This window comes from Eschrichtius robustus, chromosome 7, assembly GCF_028021215.1.
Source record: "Eschrichtius robustus isolate mEscRob2 chromosome 7, mEscRob2.pri, whole genome shotgun sequence".
In the NCBI taxonomy this organism is placed as follows: Eukaryota; Metazoa; Chordata; class Mammalia; order Artiodactyla; family Eschrichtiidae; genus Eschrichtius; species Eschrichtius robustus.
This window is the reverse complement of record NC_090830.1, coordinates 3686403-3707754: the sequence shown is the minus strand read 5'-3', so window position 1 is coordinate 3707754 and position 21352 is coordinate 3686403. Positions and strand designations below refer to the sequence as shown.

Genomic DNA, 21352 nt, shown 5'->3' with positions numbered 1-21352 from the left:
GGATAACAAATTTAAATTTAAATTTAAATTTTCTGTTGACTTTAAATTTTCTGTTGACTTTAGTAAGCAGAAACTTTCTAAGAATTTGAGATGTTTTGTCACATATGCAGAATTATAAGTTATTGATTATTGGTGGTCTAACTTTGCTGTTTAAAAATGGAAAAAAAATCACCATATTTTAAAAAAATCGAAATAGTAGAAAAATATCCCTAGCTCCTCTTCTTGCCTCCATAGTATCAACATTTTTTTACTCAAAATTCATTACACGAATAAATTTCCATTTATGAAGGAAGATGAACATCTTGAAAAACATAGTAAGATATTTGTCATACTTTTCTTAATACTTTGTTGAAAGAAGCCCCAATTTACATAATGAAGGAAAAATGACAATATTATCATATAAATTAAGCTAATGTAAAAGAGGAATTATTATGTTATTAGCGACATCTATGCTCATTGAATTAGAAATTATGCTACCTTTTATATACGATGGGTCAAGTAGTGTTTTTCCAAACAAAAAATGGCAGCATATGAAGTTAAAATAATGCTAAATAACTAAAACACCTGTTTGAGTGACGCATTCGTCTCTCTCAGTACGTGCTTAAATACTTGTTCTCAAAACAGTAATTAACCATTTTACTTAACAATTTGTATAATAGCCCACAATTTGGTTTTACCTAAATAGGAATAAAAGAGTTCCCTAGTTTTTTAGGTTAATATAAAAATGACAAAAGCAACATAGATAATTTAATATCTCTAGATATTAAATTTTCTTCCATTTGGTCATATAAAATATTTGAGATACCAACTCTTTCAGTTAACTTATGCCTTTATACTTCATTATTTGTATTTTATAAAACAGAGACATTTATCAAGTTTGTTCTATCAGAGTGTTTGTTTGCAGACTCTGGCAGAGAATATGCCGTGAAAATGAGAAATTAAGTCAAGCAAATCATAATTTAATTGGTTTTACGTGACTGCCTTGTCCTACTGCACTTTCAAATTTTATCAAATGATTAAGTAAATATGAACAGTAAATTCAGTTACCATCCACAGGGTCATGGAAGACATTGTTCTCATCTGCAAAACTTCTGGTGCCTGAAATATTTCCATAATCAAATATTGGTCCTTCTAGCAGAGTCACTATATCTATTCGATTAATTTTTGTCAAGACCGCAGTTAAGGCATCAGCTGAAAGAGGAGGAAAAAAAGGTTGAAAACCCAATTAAATTATTTTCTTCTAAGTCATCACAATATCCACACAAAGGCATGGCTCTCTTGACCCTCCTAGCGTCTTAGTCCCTCCTCACTGCACCTCTGCAATATTCACTATCCAGAGGGCTCAGAAAGCTCGCTGCTCCAGGGAAGATATGTTAGGGTCTTAAGAATCATTATGTGAAGCTGTGTGTGATGACAGCAACATTCGTTCCATCTCTGTAAGGCGCAGAGCAGATAGGCCTCAAGACAGCTAGACTTCTGTTAGTTATAAGGGGATCTAATAAACACATTCCTCTCCTGTTAGAGTGTCAAAATAGGTCACCCTTATAGTTGATGCTTAGCATTAATGACTTACTAAGGTCAGGCTGACCCAGGCAAACCCCCAGTAACCGATTCCACATCGTTATGGGTTGGCATTTGTCACAGTATAGCACCACTTCCCTACTGCCACCTAAACCACACAAAACCCAAGAACACTGGAGAGTTCTCTGCCATCACAGAGCAGGCTGGATAAAATGATTTGATCCTATCCTTTTCTCTCTTACCTCCCTGCACATCCATTTCTGGCCATAGCAGTAACTTCACATTGTTTCCCACTACCGCCCCATGATTGAACAGCTAGAATTATGTTTTCATTTTTGATGGTCACAGAGAGAAATGCAAAAAATGCAAATATAGACAAAATGCAAAAAAACCCCTACTACTTGCTTCCTAAAAAGCTTCCTAAAGACAGAAGTTTAGAATATTAGCACAAAATTAAACAAGTATAACTTCAAAAGACTTGCCATTACTTTATGATCACTGTGATTTTATTAACAGTAGGCTTATCTGAAATATTAGACATATGCAATTTTGCAAGTTAAAGTAATATAATTTCAGCATACTTGTAGCATTTTTTCCGTCTCTGGTAACCCATTTTTTTAATAACATGAAGCTTTGAGAAATTAAAGAATTTGGATTTTCCACACGTATTTGATTGATTTCATCCACTGAAAAATTCAGTTCCCTTGCCAGTTCTGTAGAAAAGAAAAGGAGTTACTAAGGTTTCATATTGTACTTTTATCACATATATTTCATAAAAGTAATGCTCAACTGCCCCCCCCCCAAAAAAAAAAGGAAAGGATTTTATAGTAAAACCCAAGTACAGCCCTTGGGCATTAATCTTTATATACTTGATTTCACAGGAAAATACTGATAATACACAGGCTGTGACTTATCTCTCCTAAGATAATTCCTTGGTTATAATCAGATTCCCTTTGGAGATTATTTTATAAAGATTCTTGCTCTGTTCAAAAAGGATGTTGCTAGATTCTTTTAACTCAGCCAAATTATTGTCTGCAATTTGAGCAAACTTTATACAAGATAGGTAGGGATATACAATTCATGAACATGCCACAAGAGGAGCCGTAGGGTTTTCTCTCGGCAACCTTCATGAAGTAGATCTTTTACTCACATAATACTCTATTCTATATGCCTTCAAGTTTCATCAGTGCCACTTGGGAGGTTAAATGATGACTCCAAGCCAGATCATTGTCTATGATATGCTGTCACTTGTGTGAAAAATAAAAGGGAGATAAGCTTTCTGTCCAGCTAAGTGTATATAACCATACACTCAATCTTGTAAATGCAGAGTGTGTCTTTGGAAGGATACATATGATATGAGTAGTTGCCTTGGGAGAGTTAAACTTGGGAGTCAAAGATGGGAAGGAAAAAAAAAAAAAAAAATGGGAAGGAGACTTATTTTTCACTGTATTATTTTTTATACATTTAAAAAAGATGTGTCAGGTGTTTATTACCTTAAATGATTATAAAAAGTAAGAAACGGGAAAAAAAAATCCATGGAAAAGGAATTGGACGATTCTATCCTGCTTAAGAACCATTTCCAGCAGTTTGGCAAAATATATTCAGAGGCTCAAAAAAGTCTGTATCCTTTGGCCAACTGATTTCACTCCTAGAAATCTATGGTGACAGTACACAGGGTTGTACACAATTATTTACATACATGAATGCTCACTGTAGGCTTGTACTACTGAAAAATTGAAAACAAAGCATGTGTTGAACAAAAGGAGAGGAGTTAATTAATGTAATGCAGTGGCTGGCAAACTGATCACAGGCCACAGTTAGAAATACGTTGTATATCATGGTGCTTATATAAATGAAACCACGTCTTCATGGAGCAAAACAACCTTAATATATGTGATAGACAGACATTTTCTTTTCCTTTTAAAAACAAAAACAAAGCATGAATTGATTTCATGACTCACTAGTGCATTGTGACCAACAGCAAAACACCATTGTAAAGTATGGCTATTGGATGTTATTTGTCCATTAAAACCAAGATCAGAAAGTAAATAAAAAAGCAGAAAATTACATTGTGTATATAACATTTTAAAAGCTTTTTGTTAAAAAAAAAAAAAACCAAAGTACATTAAGTTGCTTGTTAACAGTGGTTCTGAGGGATGGATTTAAATTTTATTCTTCTAAATGCTAATTTTCCTAATAATCTTTATCGAGCATATAATAATTTGAATTAGAAAAGTTAATTTTTTTTAAGTGCCTTATCTCTTTGTGTTTTTTGTTTTTTTTAAAAATTTATTTTTATTTATTTATTTTTGGCTGTGTTGGGTCTTCGTTTCTGTACCAGGACTTTCTCTAGTTGCGGCAAGCGGGGGCCACTCTTCATCGCGGTGCACGGGCCTCTCACTATCGTGGCCTCTTGTTGCGGAGCACAGGCTCCAGACGCGCAGGCTCAGTAGTTGTGGCTCACGGGCCTAGTTGCTCCGCGGCATGTGGGATCTTCCCAGACCAGGGCTCGAACCTGTGTCCCCTGCATTAGCAGGCAGATTCTCAACCACTGCGCCACCAGGGAAGCCCCCTCTTTGTGTTTTAAGGGCAATAATCCTTACTGCCCTCATGACCAAACCATATCCTTTGTCTGGAGACTCAGTGAAGAGCAAAGACAAATTGTCACTAAGAATTTTACAGTTTTATGACTTTGTCTCGCTATGCTTATGTCACATATTCTCCAAGAGTTTACTCTGACAAACTAAGGACTGGTTTTACTTAAAGAAAATAATCTAATAGTTATGGGTAAATAATACCACAAAATCAACATTAGCTCCAGGATATTTTCAGATTACAGTGTCCACTGTTAAAATATAATACTATTATTAATTTTATGTTTGAAAATATTTAAACATAATGAATTACTGTTAACTCTCAACAGTCTGCAAAGGATTATTCAGACCCCCGGTCTCTTCAGAGCTCCACTAGGCCAGGTCAGTAGCAGTGTGCCTGAGGGCAGGGCTGGGCGGAAGGAGAGAGGAGGCCTTAATATGTGGAGTCGGGGGCGGTGGGGGGGGGGGGGGGAAGGCCTGGGATTCAGGGCATGCGAGCGAAGGAAGTAAATGGAAATGACCTTTTGTGCCATGATCTAGTTTCATGTTCTCCATTTTGATAGCCTAGATAATTGTTTCCCTGAGTAGAGAATGTATGTCGCTGATAGTATGCAAGATGAATTTAAATAGGACAATAATTAACATTTATTTATATTTAACTGTTGTTTTTTGGCTGTGCGTTAAAAAAGAATACACTCAACCTATAAAACTTAAAATTTCTCTGATTCATGTGAAGTAGGATTTGGGGGTCCAGTTAACATCAAAACTACACAGCAGTATTGTCCAGTTGACACAGAGCCTTACCTTCATCTTTAATGAAGTGAAATCAAGCCAAAAATTCCTCTTCTACACACTGATTATACAAAGTTTCATTCATTTCACAGAGCTCCACTATTTTTGTAAATTGAATAGATTCATTCACCTGTATCCTATTTTTTTTATTTTAATTCAAAATTTAAGCTTAACTGTCATCCTTTGTTTTCTTGTTTATATAGTTATTGAACATGATCCTTGTTTTCCATTATCAAAGCGACATAAGATTTCCTTTTACATAAATCTTTGAGCAGAAAAGTGAGTCCACTTAAAAGTATCAGGTCAATAGGCATGCAAATAATATGTGTATATCATAAAAATTGTGACAATGACTCATGAATGATTAAGATTTGTGAAACCTAGGCATGGATTAGTTGAACTATTGCCTAAGAGAGCTGATCTAAGGGCATAAACCATAGTTAAAATTTTTGGATTATTTAAAAACCATAGGCCTTAGCTACGTTTTCCTATATGCCACAAAATAAATTTGCTATTAGGTAAAAGGTTAGCCCATATTACCAGAAATGGCATTGTGAAGAAAGTGCTTAAATTTAAGGTAAAATAAGATTTAAATTTCTATTCTTTAGGGTATATGCATAGAAAAGCTTTGAAAAACACAGTATACGAGGTATTATCTATAATTAACTCTGGGTAGATAGAATTACGAGTGATAAAAATGTTTTTTACTCATTGCTTTTTTTTTTTTTTAATAATAAACTGCTTGTGAAAAAGACAAATTAAGAAACTATTTGTTTCGTTCAGGTGTATACACACTTACCTGTCCAACTAAGTCCCAGGTGATCGGCTACTATTGCCATCCTGATATCTGTCCGTTCACATGGACTCTGTGGACCTACGATTTACAATTTCTTAATTAAAATAATCATCAAGAAAGACACAATACTGGAAAATTGCTTTTAGCAGTATTCAGATTTTACAGAGAGACTACTGCTAACACTGTACACTGAAATGTGTCCTAATCACCTACATGAACACTTGTCTTTTCACATGACTCACTTGATTTTCACCTGCATCAGGCCAAATGTCAGACCACACGGATGCTCAATGTAATGGAATTCAACATGCTGACAAGCTAGCTACTTTACGATAGTTACAGAAGTATCGTGTTGGTGAAAACACCACGATGGCATTTCAACATCTGTGCTTTTTACTTTGCCAGAATCATATCCATTAGCACACTGAAAAAAAAAAAAAGTTGCTCATCTTGAATGACACCGATATCTTCAGCATGCTTCCCTAGCTGTCTACAGTGTCGCTGGGTTAAAAGGAAGAAAGAAGAGTATATAGACAGCACATACAGATGACAATGACAGAATGAGAAACTACGGTTAAGTCACTCCACAGGCAATCACAACAGTTCATGCACTAGGGTCTACGAGTTGGAAAGTGTTTACAAACTATGCTCGTTCTCCAGGATGTGAGCAAAGAGTGCTCGAGAGACCTGACTGCCTTCATTCTCACCAGTCCTCCTACTGCTCCATTTCTCACTGCCGGCCTTTTCACTCTTTGATTTTAAAGGTGCTGCCTCTGTTTTCTTATCTCTAGCAGACTTCGTTGTAACCGAAGGCTGGCCACCCCGGGAAGTCTCGGACAACGACGTGTTTCTTGAGGTACTGTCTTCCTCATCGGACAACTCGGACTGCATCTTTTTGTCTTCTTCAGAGAGGCGGTCCACAAGCTTTAAGGTCTCACCACTAATTCCCTTAAAATATTCAATGGAGTGTTTACATACTTCCTTAAGCTGACTTTTCCTAACTTTAACTGTGGTAGTGGTGGTGGTGGTGGTGGTGGTGGTGGTGGTGACGGTGGTGACACAGGTGGATCTTACCTTTACTGGCAACTTGGATGGAAGCTGCTTGGCCTTGCCTTTCTCTGGCTGCCCCTGCCTTTGTGTAGCACACGGTTTTCTAACTGAACCTGTGTTGTCCCTGTGTGTATTCTTCACTGGAATTCTGGACTTTACATCTACACGTGAAGAAGCAGTAAGGGTTTTGATTTTCTCAGATTGACTAACCTGCTTCATTTTACTCACATGAATGTTTGGCATATGATCTGGTGGGAAGAGATCTTTTGGTGAAGTGGCCTTTATGGGAAGTTTGGATTTTCGCCTAATCCCTATCGATTCCTTTGTCTTTTGCTGCTCTCCAAGAACTTTCTGTTTATCTCTCACACAATGTCCTTGCAGTACCCCTGTCTTTTTTCCTGATGAGCTTTTCACTGGATTAGCTTTCTCTGTGGTACAAGTGGGTGCAGAATGTTCTGTCAGAACTACATGACTTGTAATGTTATCTGTCTGTATAGTGGAAGAATCCAAATTGTTGTTGTTATTAAAGTTATCTTTTTGAAAATCATGTTTTTCTTGGGGCCTAACGCCCATGTGGCTATCGGCTGTATTTGAAATCACTGTTACAGGTTCATTCTCTAATCCCTGACCACTGGTCATCACAGCTTCTATCTTATCTGTCACTTCTCCAGGGCCTTCTTTCTTCAAGGTCATGGTGGACGCAGAAATTCCCATTTTTATAGGCGTGCGCAGCTTGGGGTCAAGTTTAGAGGTGTTAGTGGCCGCTGCTGCTTTCTCCTGGGAGCCACTACTGGATGTGCTTTCCTGACACTCTCCGCTGGTCGGGATGCTGGGGTTAGGTTCCACTGTAGGTGCCGCTACATTTCCCTCTAGATTGGTTTCTACAGTGGTGTCCCCTGCCTGTGGCTGTGGTATGGCAGTGACTGTACTTTTATCCCCTTCCCCCGGGTCCCCTGACTTCCCTTCAGAAGTATGCTCACCAATCTGGAAAAATTGGAGCCTCTCTTCAACAAAATCCCTCTTGCTCATGTCAATTGCACCACTGCGAGTCATCTCAAACATTTTTCCTTCATGAAATGGGAAGGGGTTAGGCTCACTAGTAGGGGTACTTTCGTCAGTTGGCGTTCGGGCTGGCGTTGTATCAGGGGTGGTTGCTGGAGAGCGGTCTTCCACAGCCAGACCAAATGGCTTAGTTTCATCTTCCCGTGATTTACTGTCATAAACGTCATCGTCCCCTCGGTTATTAGACCAGGGGTCAAAATCTAGACCTTTGGTAGCTACTGTCTTAAAAGGAGTGGCAAATTCTTCATCTACTTTGTAACTGAAATAAGTATCAGGAAACACTGATCTGTCAGGATGTCTGCCTTCTAGTGTGAAAAACTGGGCCCCCGACTTCTGATCAGTCTTAGCGGGAGTCTTTTCAGATGAAGAGCTTTTAGAAGATGGCTTCTCTTCATCTGGCCCCACCCTTCCCTCCTCCTCCTCGATAACTTCCAACTTGCTTTGGCTAAAGGAGCGGTCAGCTGGCTTCAGAATGCCCTCCGTGTTCCAGACATCTTTCTTCAGCTCCAGGGTTTGACTTGGGAATTTAGAATCACTCTCCGTCAAGCCGTCATCTTCGTCTTGCAGGTCGTAGCCGTCCAGAGAGTCGATCTCTGTGGCATCTGTGTCGTGAGAAAACTCTGCCGTGGTGGCAATGGAACACTCTGTGATGGACTGGTCATTGTTCCCATTCTGGGCAATTTCATTCTGAGGTGAATCAAGGCCAAGGCCAAATTCAGTATCTTTTCCAGATCCATTCATTTCTGATTCTTTCTGGGTGGCAGCCTTTTCAGTGGAGGCTTTGGATTTTGTCACTTCTTTCTGTTCGTCGTCGACCTCCTTTAACTTGAAGGTGTATCTTTTGACCGGGGCTGGTTGATAGAGGGACTCGTCGTCGCTGGAGTCACTAACGTCCGCCCCGGGAGGAACTGGGGAAGGTGGCTGCACCCTGATGACCGGCTCCGCCAGCCGGTACTTGTCATGCTCGTCTTGCAGACTGACTTCAATCATGTCAACCTCTCTTTCAGGGAGATAAGGATGTTTCTTATCGGACTCCATCTGGTCTGCATCCAGCGGTGGAGGAGGGGGAAACTCAATGTAGGCAACCCTGTTAGTTCTGAGTCTTTGGTTAGAGTCTTTGCTCACATTGTTAGGCGTTTGGTGCTCGACGGCTGCCGTCTCCTCCACCGCAGTCTGCTTGAAGGAGGCTGACCTGGCCTGCTCCTCCTCCTCAGATTCCTCCGAAACCTCGGGAATCGGGCTGGGTTTGCCCGGTATATAAGCTATAAGCGAGTCTGGTGTCTTAGATGTAAATTCATAACTCACTTCCTCTGAACTGGGCGTCTCTGGGGTTAAAGGGCTTTTCCCAGAGCTGTCTAGAAAGGACACCTGCTCTAGAGTATCATCTTCTGGACTAGCCTGGGGAGAAGGGGGTTGCTTTTGCTGTCTAGTTGTATAAAAGGTCCCTCGGGTCTCTTGTACCGTCTTACATTCCTGACTTATGATTTTTTTTACACCTCCTTGTTGTATCTCCTTTTCGTACTGCTTCCCCACCTGTACAAAACTGACATAAACAGGTAAAGTTTTTATCTCTTTCCCTCCCTCCGTCTGGGCCAGTGGTGCAACTTTTTCCAATCCATCAATGGGACTGTGGTCGAATACATCACTAGAGGGCGATTCCTTTCCTGGGCTAATCTCTAGAGAATCAGGAGACTTGGTCGGGGAGAGCTCGGTTTCATCGAGAGGCGGGCATAAGCCTACGTAACTCTGATGTTTGGAAACTTTGCTGATTTCTGAATAGGTAACTTTTTCATCTTCTATAGAATTGAAGTGCTGTGTCTCAACTGCCTCTGTACTCATACTTGATTGGGATAACTTTTGTGATAGTTCACGTTTTGGAAATGTCGACTGCTTGCAAACACCATCGGGAATGTCAGAAGATGGCGTCCTCCTTTCCTCCGCGGCCCTGACTGGGGAGTGCGACACTGCCAAGCTCTCACTTCTCCTGGAAGGTTGGTCAAGAGATCCACCTGGATGTTCCCCGTCTTTAACAACGTATTCCCTATATAAGACTTTTTTGGAGGGAGATTTTACAGTCATTTCCTTAAGTTCTGAGAGAGAGCCATTTGTTAACAATTTGTGTTCTCTCTCAGTCACAGACAAAAATTCATCCCTCTGATCAACAGTTTTACTCTCAGGGTGACCAACGTGATTCTCTCTTACATCATGAACAAGTACATGTGAAAGTTTCTCTTTCTGCGACTTATTGTTCGTGGCTCCAGAACTTTCCCACGTTCTAAAGATCTTTTTGTCCCACGGTCCCTTGGTTGAGAATTCTGCGGTTACGTGACATGCCAAGTCTTTAGCCTGTTGCTCAGAAAAATAGTCAGGCGTCGCTTTACTTGACGTTTCAGTTCTCTGTTTTTTCACATCGTCAGAGCCAGAATCATTTACAACCATTTCATTGCTCTGGGCATGATCATCTTTAGCTTTGAATACCGTAAGATCTTTTTGCACAGGGACACTTTCATCCAAAGGGTCTGTGGCCTTCTGCTGTTTCTCTCTAGCGAACACTTGGTAGACAGGTAGCTTGCTCTCCTGGATTTTTTTAACTGGGATTCTGGATTGGCCCTCTGGCTTTCTGTCTTCTTGAGAAACGTCCTTACTTTTGGCCTGCGCGCCTTGTTCAAATTTTAATCTAATGGAACTGAGTTTAGATTGTTTGAGCTGAAACCCAGACTGGGGCCCTTCAGATTCTTTGCTCTGTGAACGACTTCCTTTGGCTTCCTCTGTGGACTTGCCATCCTCAGTCTGTTGGGAAGGAACCACCTCCGGGCTGCCGGGCAGACTAACTGCGTCCTTCTCGTCGGCTCTGGGGAAGCCTTGTCTGTCACAGCCACGCTGCCTCGCCTTGACCCACTCGTCACTGTTTGCCAGCAGTTCTGTCAGCAGTGCTTTCTCAGGGCTGCTACTGGGAGAGCTTTGAGATGAGTATTCTTTGCCATTCCTAGGGTGTGGCTTTTTCTCTGGGGACTGCAGTTCATCATTGAGCTTTTCGGTTTTGTCACGAAAAAACTGTGACACTTCAGTCAGTTTTTCTTCAGCTTCCTTCACGGTCCTGTCCACCCTATCTTCGTATATCAACTTCTCTCTACCTCTGTCTAATCTGTCCTCAGTAAAGCGCATCCACATGGCATGTTTTGGACTACTAACATCGCCAGAATAGTGCAACACTGTCACTTTATCAAAATGCTCATCCTTAGACACTTTACCTACACCATTTTCAGACACATCTTTATAGATTTTGGAGAGAATTTCTTTTTTGGGGGCAGTGACTACTTTTTCTCTGGCCCGCTTATCAGACCCCTGTAACTCTGAGCTAGGGGGTCCTGCATGGTCTGTAACTGATTCCTCGGTATCAGAATGAGACACATCTAGCTTTTCTGACAGAAGCATTTTCTCAGCAAACCTGTAAGATTCCCCTCTTAGTTCTGACAACTCATCGTCATGGTATTCTATTGAGTGTTGACTCAAAAGCTTCAGTGTTTTATAAGAGTCATCAGATATGAGTTGAGCAGAACTAGGGCGACTATCTTCTTCTTGGGACACGGGAGTGTTTACTCTGGAAGACTCCAGATAAGAAGGCAACGACTCTTCAGCAGTGAGTTCTTCTTCTTCTTGCTGACCCTGTTCCTCTGAACAAGGAAAAGCATCGTGTTTTTCTGGCAGAAAATCTTTTAGGTTAATATCTCCCCGGGATAAGTCTTTCTGATATACATACATTTCCTTTTCTGGATGCTTTTTGGTTTCTCTAATAATGACTTCAGTGGGCTCAGCTTGGTTACCTTTTTCGATGTGGACTTCTATTATACGCTCCAGTTTGGGTTTCATTTGGTTGTCCTTCTCTGCGTGCTGGGCTGAGGTTTCAGCAGCAGACTTGTGAACGTCTGGGGACACTGCCGACTTATGTTCAAACAGACCTGCCAGCTCTTTGGAAGGGTCTCGCCCGGACTGAAAGGCCTTCATGATGTCGTGGACTGACATGGTTTCTTCAATTCTCTCAGAGGTGCCTTCACTGCCTGGTGGAGAATGATAAACCATTCTGGTGGTTGTGGTTATGTGAGTCTCTTCTTTAAGACGCATGCCTTTGCCCAGAACGTGACCGTGGTCGTCTTCTTCGCTACTGGTTTTCATTTGAAACGCTTTGACTTTTTCTTTAATACTAGAAGTGGTGGGCTTTGGTTCCAGTTCCATGAAAGTAGGTGATGGTTTGGGCGACGTGGGCTCCTCTGGTTGGGACGGGGGCACCTCTCCAGCTGAGGGCTCATAGCTCCTGATAACATGAACCACTTCAGTTCTCGTTTCTGTAATGACCGGAGGGATGGGGGCTTCATGAAAAAGTGGTTTGGGACCAGTGCTTTCAGCGCTTTGTGGGGCTGAAGGTGTTTTCTCACTTCTTGTTTCAAAGCCACTGTCAGACAAGGGACTTTTATCTTGGTCATGTTGAGAAAAGTCATCTGGAGACTCTAAAATAGTATCTGTTCCAAAAAAGGAATCGGCCATCTTACATAACTCTTTCTCGGAGGTGGAAGACCTCATGGAGGCTGGAGGCATTTTGAGTTTGTGTTCCTGCAGGGCAATTGCTGGTTTTAAAATTCGTTTCTGTCTCTCTTCACCATCCTTCTTGGCATCCTCAAACTTGTACTTTAAGTTTGTCAGTGAACTACTCCCAATATCATTTGTTAGGTAATCAATAACTTGGGTCAAGTTATAATCCTTTTCGGAGGCAGCCTTTGCCTTGACTTGCACTCTCTCTGGCGGAGATGGAGAATGGCTCGCAGTAGCCTGTTGTCTTGCCTCTCTGATTTCTTCTGAACTGAATTCTATCCAGTCGTCTTCGGGAGAATGTCCTTTGTCACTCTTTGGTGATTTGGGTGGTCCCTTATTATCCACACAGACATCCTTTTTAAGGATTTCACTAACTTTCACTAAGTCTTCCTTCACTTTCTCGACAATTTTGAAAGGTTCTTCATCATCGATTCTCCCTTCTTTGGGGAGTTCAGGTTGGAATGGCTTCTCCTCAGGCACATCTGTTTGGAGTATTGCAGTCATCCGCATTAGGTCCTCCTTCATTTCAGCCACGTCTTTTAGTATCTCCTGACTGGAAGATAGAGAAGATGGCGTAGACAGCTTAAGGGCAGATGGTGCAAGGAACAAAGATGACTTAACTGGAGATGAAGTTCGATTGAAATGGGGCTGAGGACGTGTCTCCGTAGTCAGTGTTTTAATGGGCGACAGCAAGGCTGCTGCTGATTTTGTAAGTGAATTAGAGTCTGGAAGTTTCTTTAATGCTGGTTCTGGCAAAACATTGACTACAGAGTATACTGGCACTGTTATTGATGAAGTTACAGATGAGGTAGTTGCAGCTATTGACGACCCGAGGGATGTATAGAGTGCACTTGCAGAAGGAGTTCTTAGAGACTGAAAAGCTGATGGTGCTGGAGAAACATATGACCTGAGTGGGGAAAATGGCATTGCTGCGGTGGTAGGGAACACTTTCTCAACTGTGTCAGTGGCTCCATTAACCACAGAGCTCACAGAGTTTGTAGCTGTAGCAATTTTTTCCTGTAATGTGGCAGTGGCTTTGCATCCATTAATTAAAGTTGAAGATGATGGATATTTCAGAGGGGAAATAGATCCGTTGACTAATGCTACCTCTGCATGTCCAGGCATCTGTTTCACGGGTGATGAGAGAGAAGAGGCCATTGTAACTTTAGCTGATGAAATGACATCAGCTGTTGATTTAGCTGGAGACACCACTGACATTAAAGGTGAAGATATTAGCGGTGCTGTGGATGTGATAATTGACTTAAATGGCAGACTCGAGGAATACATATTAATGTTTGATTTGGGGGAAGCAGGGGGTGTCATGGTAATGGACGACCTCTCCAAAAGAGATCCTGCTGTAGTCACCGGGGAGGTTCGAGAGGAAAACGTAGAATTGGATGCCAGCCCCTTTAAAGGCGAGGCCTCTGTGACTGTGGGAGCTCTAACCAGGGTACCAGAGGAAACCTGGATACTGTACGGAGACTGTGACACCACTGTTTTTATTGGTGAAGAAATTGTCCGAAAGGATCTAATTGGAGATGCCACGTCACTAATGGATTTAACCGAAGATGTAGTTGATGCGCCTAACGTGGATTTGATTGGAGAAGGAGTCGAAACAGACCATATTGATTTTAATGGAGAAGCTGATGGCGTATTAGAGGAGGAACTTGATAAGGAAGTGAAGCCTGACGTGGCCGGCCCGGGCACTGTCATCGGAGCTGCTGTGCAGGACTGGTATGCTCTTGCAGAAAAGAATGGCTTGTATGAGTAAGTGGTGGGGAGGGATCTCGTTGGTCCTGCACTCCGTTCAACTGTTTCTTAAATTGTAAAATGAAATCAAACACAAAAATCAACAAAAATGGTTGAGAAACAGAGAGACCAGAGAAAAAAATTGGTCAGTAAACTTTGAAATATTACAAAAGCAAGTACAATTGTTTGCATGATTTAGAATGGAAGAGGCAAAAGGAACAATTAAGAGGAAAAAAAAATTGCTACAGACACAAGTAATCCAAAGTTAAAAATAAAACTAAGTAAAACACAGAGCAGTGTGAAATGAAAAGACAGAAAAAGCACGTTGCAACCAAATAGGCCAACAATGAAAAAAAAAAAAAAAAAACCACAAGGAAACAATGATGAGAAAAATAACCACAATGGAGAAACTATTCCCTTACTTCGTATTGACTTTCTTATGTGCTGGTTTTGAAATATCAGTAGCCGTTCTGTTTTGCCCGTATAGGTAGGTACATGTTTGTTTCGTGCAACCATATAACTCTCATTTTAGTAATTTCTAATGTTCCATCTCCTTGGACCTCTTGGTGATACAGATTGCACCTACTTAGAACCATATCAATGTGCGTAGCTATACATTAAATGTCTAAAACTCTTATTTTAGAAAACCACTCAAGCCTATTTCATGCAGAATCCAAAATAACTTTTAAGTGACAGGCAACTGATGTGCAAACTGTGAAGCCACTGGATTTTAAATTTGTATCTTCCATGCACAATTCGGTTATGCTTCACACCCGTAAAAAGCCAATAAGAGCAAGAAATTTTCTGAGTCAGAATTTTAAAAGAAAAAAAACAAAGAAAAGGAATGTTTGCATTTATCTTTTCCATGCAGTATATTCCTTTTGGTGAGGAAAAAAGAAACGTAATATGAAATGATTTTAGAATGCATGTGTACGCACACACAAAGGGGGAAAAAAACCAGAAATATGGTTCATGGTTACCATAAGCAAGCAAAGCAACTGAAAACATTTTCTCATGCGCGATATATCATGGCAAACGAGCCAAAGAAGTAATACAATTTTTATGCCATATTACGCACAATGTGTAAACTTTAAAAATACTTTCACAAGAGTATTTAGAAAGAAGAGTACACTTTTTCCATGAGATGTGAAGTCTTGGTACCTTTTGAGATTTTTTTTTGGCCGCCTCTCGCAACTTGTGGGATCTTAGTTCCCTGACCAGGGATCAAACTTGTGCCCCCTGAAGTGGAAGTGTGGAGTCTTTTAACCACAGGACCGCCAGGGAAGTCCCCTTCTGAGATTTTTTAGGAAAATATTTAATACTGCATATGAAAAATCCACCTGCAACTGAATATATCCATGTCTGGTGTTGTCTTCGTTACGGATAAAAGCACGTAGTTTATCTCAAATATTTTTCATAATCCATTTACTTCTAATTCTCAAAAGGTATCATGGGGGAAATCTTAAAAGCAGTCATATTTTTAACACCCCGTATTTAACTCTCTACAGTAGGATACAGTATATATCTGTGTATATATTTTATCGATAGCAAAGAGACCAATTCTGGTGCCTTCCCAGAATATTCATGGGACTCATGGATACCCCGAAAACTGGCGCAACCATGAGGCAGACCTACCACCAGGAAGGATGGATTTAGTACCAGCATTCTTCTGGCAACGGGATAAGAAACATACGAATGAGGTAAGCACCCTCGCTGGGGGAGAGCAAGCACATCCTGAGTCCTCTCTACTTCTACAGTTCTAGGAAACAAACTGAGTTGGTCACAGAGGTTCGGAATGCCTGCCAAGGGCTAACGTTCTATGTCAAAGTTGAGTACAGTTTCGCTTCCAGAAAGCACTGGTGTTCAGAATAAAAGAGTGAAACTCGAAGAGGAAATGAGAATCTGCTTCATCTTTACACTCTTCATGCTGTGCTCATGCCATTGCTACAATCCAGTCCTTGGATTAACAGCGATTCCCACAAGGGTGAAGATTTTCATTCCTGGTGTACATTTAAATTCAAACATTCAGAACATATCCTTTTCTAGGCTTACATATTATTCTAAAGAAAAGTGGAAGAACTAAGGAAAAAACTCACCCATTCATTACGCCTCCTAGTCACAATTCTCAATATTGGCTTAATTTTGGAAACACCACACTGCAAATGGAAGGTTTGGGGATTCCTTCAGTTCAGTGATTTGGGCTCAGTTTAATGGCTCAAGAGAACTTATTTTTATAACTACCAGAAACTGGCAAAGCATCTCTCCTTTACCACTGAAGTCTGGCTTCACCAAGCAGAGCAGTCTTCTGAACCACATCTAGGGTTTTATACTTTGCACGAAGCAACCAATTTACTGATTAGTTACATATTTTATGCTTTAATGATACATATTTTGTGATACCCTTTATAACAAAGTGAATTCTGGGTGTCAGGCACTGAATTACAGCAGAATCTTTTTTCTGGAGGGGGGCGTTGGAAAGGACAGGGTAGTGTAGGAAAAGCTGCCTTCACTTGGAGTTCTAACACCAATTCAGGGGCCATAACATTTCCTTAGTTTTTCTTTTAGTCCTTTCTTAGTTCTTCCCATTCTTCTGTCCACCATTATGCTCCCTCTCGTAAAACAGAGAGAAAAGTACCCTCTTCCTTCTATCAAAAGTCAAGGAAGACAAACTACATTTACCTTAACTGAAGCTAACCAAGAAGTAGCAACCCTTTCAGAGGTGGGAAAAATTTAATTGACTCAGCACACACACCTGACCTTACAACTCATATATTCCCCAAATACCTTAGGGACCAAAATCGGATAGGAGCTTGCCTGCCCAGAGGTACCCCAACCTCAAGTAGCTGGTCCATGGAGACTGTCCAAAGCTTAAGGCTATTGCCTGGGAGTCCCAAGCATCTACACCATCAGAGCCTTAGCTGTGGGGCAAAAGAGTATCCCAAGGAAAACTTCCACCCAGGAGATTCAGTTGTTGTACTGAAAAACCATCTAGGTACATACACACATACCTTCCCTGCTTTGTAGCATAATGGGAGTTAATTTCAGCTCTTATGGTTTTGGAAAGATTTAGACATTTATGCTAGAGGAAAAAAAGAGATCTGGAAGAACATTCATGAGAGTGGTTGGGTTTCCTTTCTCTTACGCTCCCCATTTTGTGTCTGAATATAAAAGGCTTCCCTAGTATGTACTCCAGGAGCTAGACTGCAGAAGATTATGCTAAGACCACCGGAGCGAAGTAGTAGGGTAGTTTCCTGCTGCACGTTTAATATGCTATGTTGGCCCACAGAAACAAGAATTCAGGAAAGAAAGATGGGAAAAACCAGAGCTGTGGTTCTTACTGGTAAATTTCCAGTCCTCCCTGAACTCAAGTAACTGTGAGTAATGGGAAGCAGCTAGAAATGATTCACTAATTTAAAAATAATTTTTGTATAAATCCTCCTCTGACGGCTCAAGTGGCACCATGCTACATCAGTCAAACACAGTGCTGCTCTCAGTTCCTGTTGGTGGAGAGGGTTATCGTGAAGGCAGTGATCACCAGAGGTGACAACCATAAGGATGAGGGAAACACAGGGAGGGGGGAGGGGAGACAGAGAGAATGAACGAATATGACTGAATGAATCTGTGCCTTGATACTTGCAAGCCAGTTAACAATGAACCAAAACAATCATTGAGAGAAGAAAAGGGTTTAACCCGTCTAGGGAAGGCCAGCCTTAGAGTTGATATTTAATAAAGAGCAGAGGGAAGGGGAGAGAGAGAGGGAGGGAGGGAGGAAATAGAAATCAGTAAACAAGTGCTACCTCAAGAAGGTAGGAAAATATAATTCTTGCCAACTGGGACAAAAAGGAATCAGGACTAAGATATAATGACCTACCTATATTAAGAAAAATGAGATGCCCAGAGTTACTTTATCATCCTTTATACCGTCCCACGTGTATGAAAGTAAATATTTTCTCTTTTGAGCACGGATTTAAAGCAACCTTGGTACAACATTATCTCCTAACACAGTTAACTACCAAAGTGAAATCAAGGTTTTCAAATTCAAGTGATAGATGTTTCTGATTTAAAAAAAAAATAGCTACTGGCTTAAAAAAACTTTTAAAGCCACGATCTGGGGGTGTTTGTACCTCACATCTCCAACTATATACAATATATTACTTAGATCTCATGATAAAGTTTTCCCGCAGGCGATTTTCTTCTGCCGTTGGGTTTTCACATGACCCCAAAATTCAGTTAGTATAGAAAAAATGTCTCTTCTTATAAAAATCCACATAGATTAGTGTGTTAGGAAACTCACTCATTCCAGGCTCAGTCAAGTAGCTGTAGCGCTTACGTAAAGCCAACGATGCAAAGCTCTGTCGTCTATCCGTTTTCTCGGTCTGTTAAAGAAAAAGAAGAGGAAGATTATGTTCCACTTCCTTGTGACATTTTCATCATTTTGAAACATTCTGTAGAATGGCATGTTGATATCTTGTTTATCCTTATTTTTCTTCTTACGGATTTTCCTCAGGGAAATGCTAATTTCCTACTGTGATTCTACAACCCCACCCCAATTCTTAGCCAAGTAACCATCCTTTAGCAAAATATAAGAGCACCAACACAGCAGACTACAGGGAACTACAAATAAAAGACAAGCATTACAGAGACTTCTGATGCTGAGCAGTAAATTTTCCCAAATTTGTTCGTATTGAAAGCACATATATCATGATGTACACTCACTCGTGTGAGTACATTCAAGGAAAAAAGGCACACAAAGTTTATTATTACGATTACTGCTGCTGTTTCTATATGTTAATAGGCATAAAATGTAGACGAGGAGATTAAAAAGAGGTTAATGGTTTTACTGAAGTAATGTTACTGAGTCTTAAGGCTACTGTTTCTATTTATTATTACTGAGGTGTGAGTTTTAAAAATCCAGTGACCTGATAACTTGGAGAAATACTAGGAGATAACTTATAAGAAAAAATTTATTTAAAACTTAATTGAACAATTATACTCTTAAAAATGGCCAAGATAACTTTCTTTAAATAGAATACCAAATATTTGTCAGTAGCCACTGAGCGCATATTTTATAGTACATAAAACATGTAAAATGTCATATATTATCATCATCTTTGATTTAAAAGTTACAACAGTGGAAACTAGGTGAAAATATGCACAAATGTATATTTATCCATGCCAATCTATCACATTTAACAAATGCTTAAAGAACTTTAGTTCCTCTTTTTAAGTCATTAGCTGGATTTTAATTCTACTGATTGTACTAAAGTACTCTTCTGTACATGTGGAAGAGTAAATTATTCTTTAAGAAAAAGTATGTATCCTTTACCTCATTTAAGCTAAGATCTGCAAAAATACAATACATTTCCCACACTTCAGCCCTCTGCAACTTCTTTTATACAGATTCCATTTCTATTCTATCTCTGATAGAGTAAAAGCAGAAGTGTTCATATTACCTCATCATCTTGATCTGACTCTGTCTCCTTTTGGTTCCAAGATGCATTGCAGAGACAAGGAATATTATAATGGACAGCAGGGAAAAGAATATCAGGATATGAAAAGGACTGAGTAGGGAGCACAAAATGCAAGCTGCTTTAGAAAGCAAAGCAAAACAAAAGAAGCCAACAAAAAATATCAAAGCTGTACATCCATGGCAAATTAACGTGTGACATTATTGGAAAACAGACAAAATCTATAACCACCAGTAAAAGCAGAAGCAATAAACAGAGGACTCCATCGTACAAACTGTAAGAATCTGACACCACAGTCACAAGACTTGGTCAGTCTACACAAAGAGACTAAGAAAACTGGAGTTTCAAGAGCTTTAATCATGTTACAAAGCATTCCTTAATTGCATACCAAGGGCCCACTTCTTCAAGACCAGGGAAAGCAAGTTAAAATAAACCAGTATCAAAAGATACCTTTTTATGTGCGGGCAGAGTGATGTTTAAGTTGCAAACAGCTGTTTGAGGCAGTCCTTTTGTTGTCTTTGGTTCTTTCAGAAAAGACAGACGACCACAGGGCTCTTGGCTGGTGTCTCTAACCTAGAAGAATTTAGGAAGTTGACAGTTATAGAAAGAGACTTTTCTGAGGATTCCCATCTGCACAAGAGTTAAGCGTGTTTGTTTTATGGAGCCCTTCGAGAACCAGGAAAAGTAAAGGGAAAAGGTGACAGCGATTACATGTCAGCCGACATAGTCACATTTAAACCTGGCAAGATTTAGAATGCCCAATTCCTAGTCTAAACACAGGAATGTTATGTCTGCTGGTCTCATCCTGACAATCCAGTGTATAGTCTGAGTTATATGTATTTTCTTCCTGTCTAATAATTTCTTTTTTTCAAAGCCTCAGTTTTAGCAACCATAACAGCAGCAAACAGTAATAACAATAAAACAATTCTCCTGTGTCCTTTGGTTCTCTGAGGAGGAAGATGGTCTCTCCAGAATGTCCCTGGGTTCCCCCAGAAATAAAGATGAAACTTTGAACATTCAATTTGGATTTCATTCATTATTTGATTACTGAGCGTTCCAGATATGATGCATTTTGTTATTCTAGATTGCTTGGTCTTACAAACATTTGCCTAAATATAAATGATCATTTAGCTGTTTAAAAGGTAGAGACTATTTTTACTAATTATAAAGCTTTCCTGGCTCAAAAGTACACTCAGGTAGAACTAGGACAAAAATCTGACTTTGTTCCTATGAATTTAAGTTTGGTGGGATATTTCCAACTGAATAAATCATTAGAATCTTTTTTATTCTTTAAGAGCATTTACAAGAAAAATCCACAGAGTCTCTCCTGAAGGTGATTTACCTTGATGGAAAATGGCAGTCTATTTTCTTTGAAAGCATAAAAGTTAAAAACAAGTTGCTGTCCTCCTTTGGTAAGTGCGGCCAGGTTTCCATAACAATCAACATAAATAGGTTTTCCTTCCAGCACCTTTTGGAGTAAAAGAAATACATAATTTAATGTTAAATGGAAAGAATTCTGAGATTTTAAGTCATATAACCTTAAAAGACCGACATGTTTCTATGTCACGTTTGTCTTCTAATTGGGAAATTACTTCTATGGTGCTATTTGCCACAAAAATAGCTCTATTGGTTCACAATTAGTAATTGCGATTGGAAACTGTAACATGGACATGTACAAGACAGAATTATAGATTTGTTTCTATTCTACCAACTTTAAACATATTTGAGAAAGT

General features: G+C 40.0%; 1 protein-coding gene across 4 annotated transcripts in view; it reads right to left on the bottom strand.

Annotated features, from left to right (window-relative positions):
* The window catches only part of ANK3 (ankyrin 3), a 686366-nt gene that overhangs the window by 36022 nt on the left and 628992 nt on the right, over positions 1 to 21352 (bottom strand). For 3 of the 4 annotated variants that reach the window (XM_068547493.1, XM_068547494.1, XM_068547495.1), the window contains 6 exons: positions 20962 to 21087; positions 20070 to 20192; positions 18446 to 18527; positions 5707 to 5781; positions 2103 to 2234; positions 1048 to 1191 (listed from right to left, as the gene is read on the bottom strand). In XM_068547493.1, the coding sequence (XP_068403594.1) occupies positions 1048 to 1191; positions 2103 to 2234; positions 5707 to 5781; positions 18446 to 18527; positions 20070 to 20192; positions 20962 to 21087 (682 nt within the window). Of the gene's footprint in view, positions 1 to 1047; positions 1192 to 2102; positions 2235 to 5706; positions 5782 to 6410; positions 14214 to 18445; positions 18528 to 19604; positions 19632 to 20069; positions 20193 to 20961; positions 21088 to 21352 lie in introns of all 4 variants that reach the window. The other variant, XM_068547492.1, reaches the window with a different exon arrangement.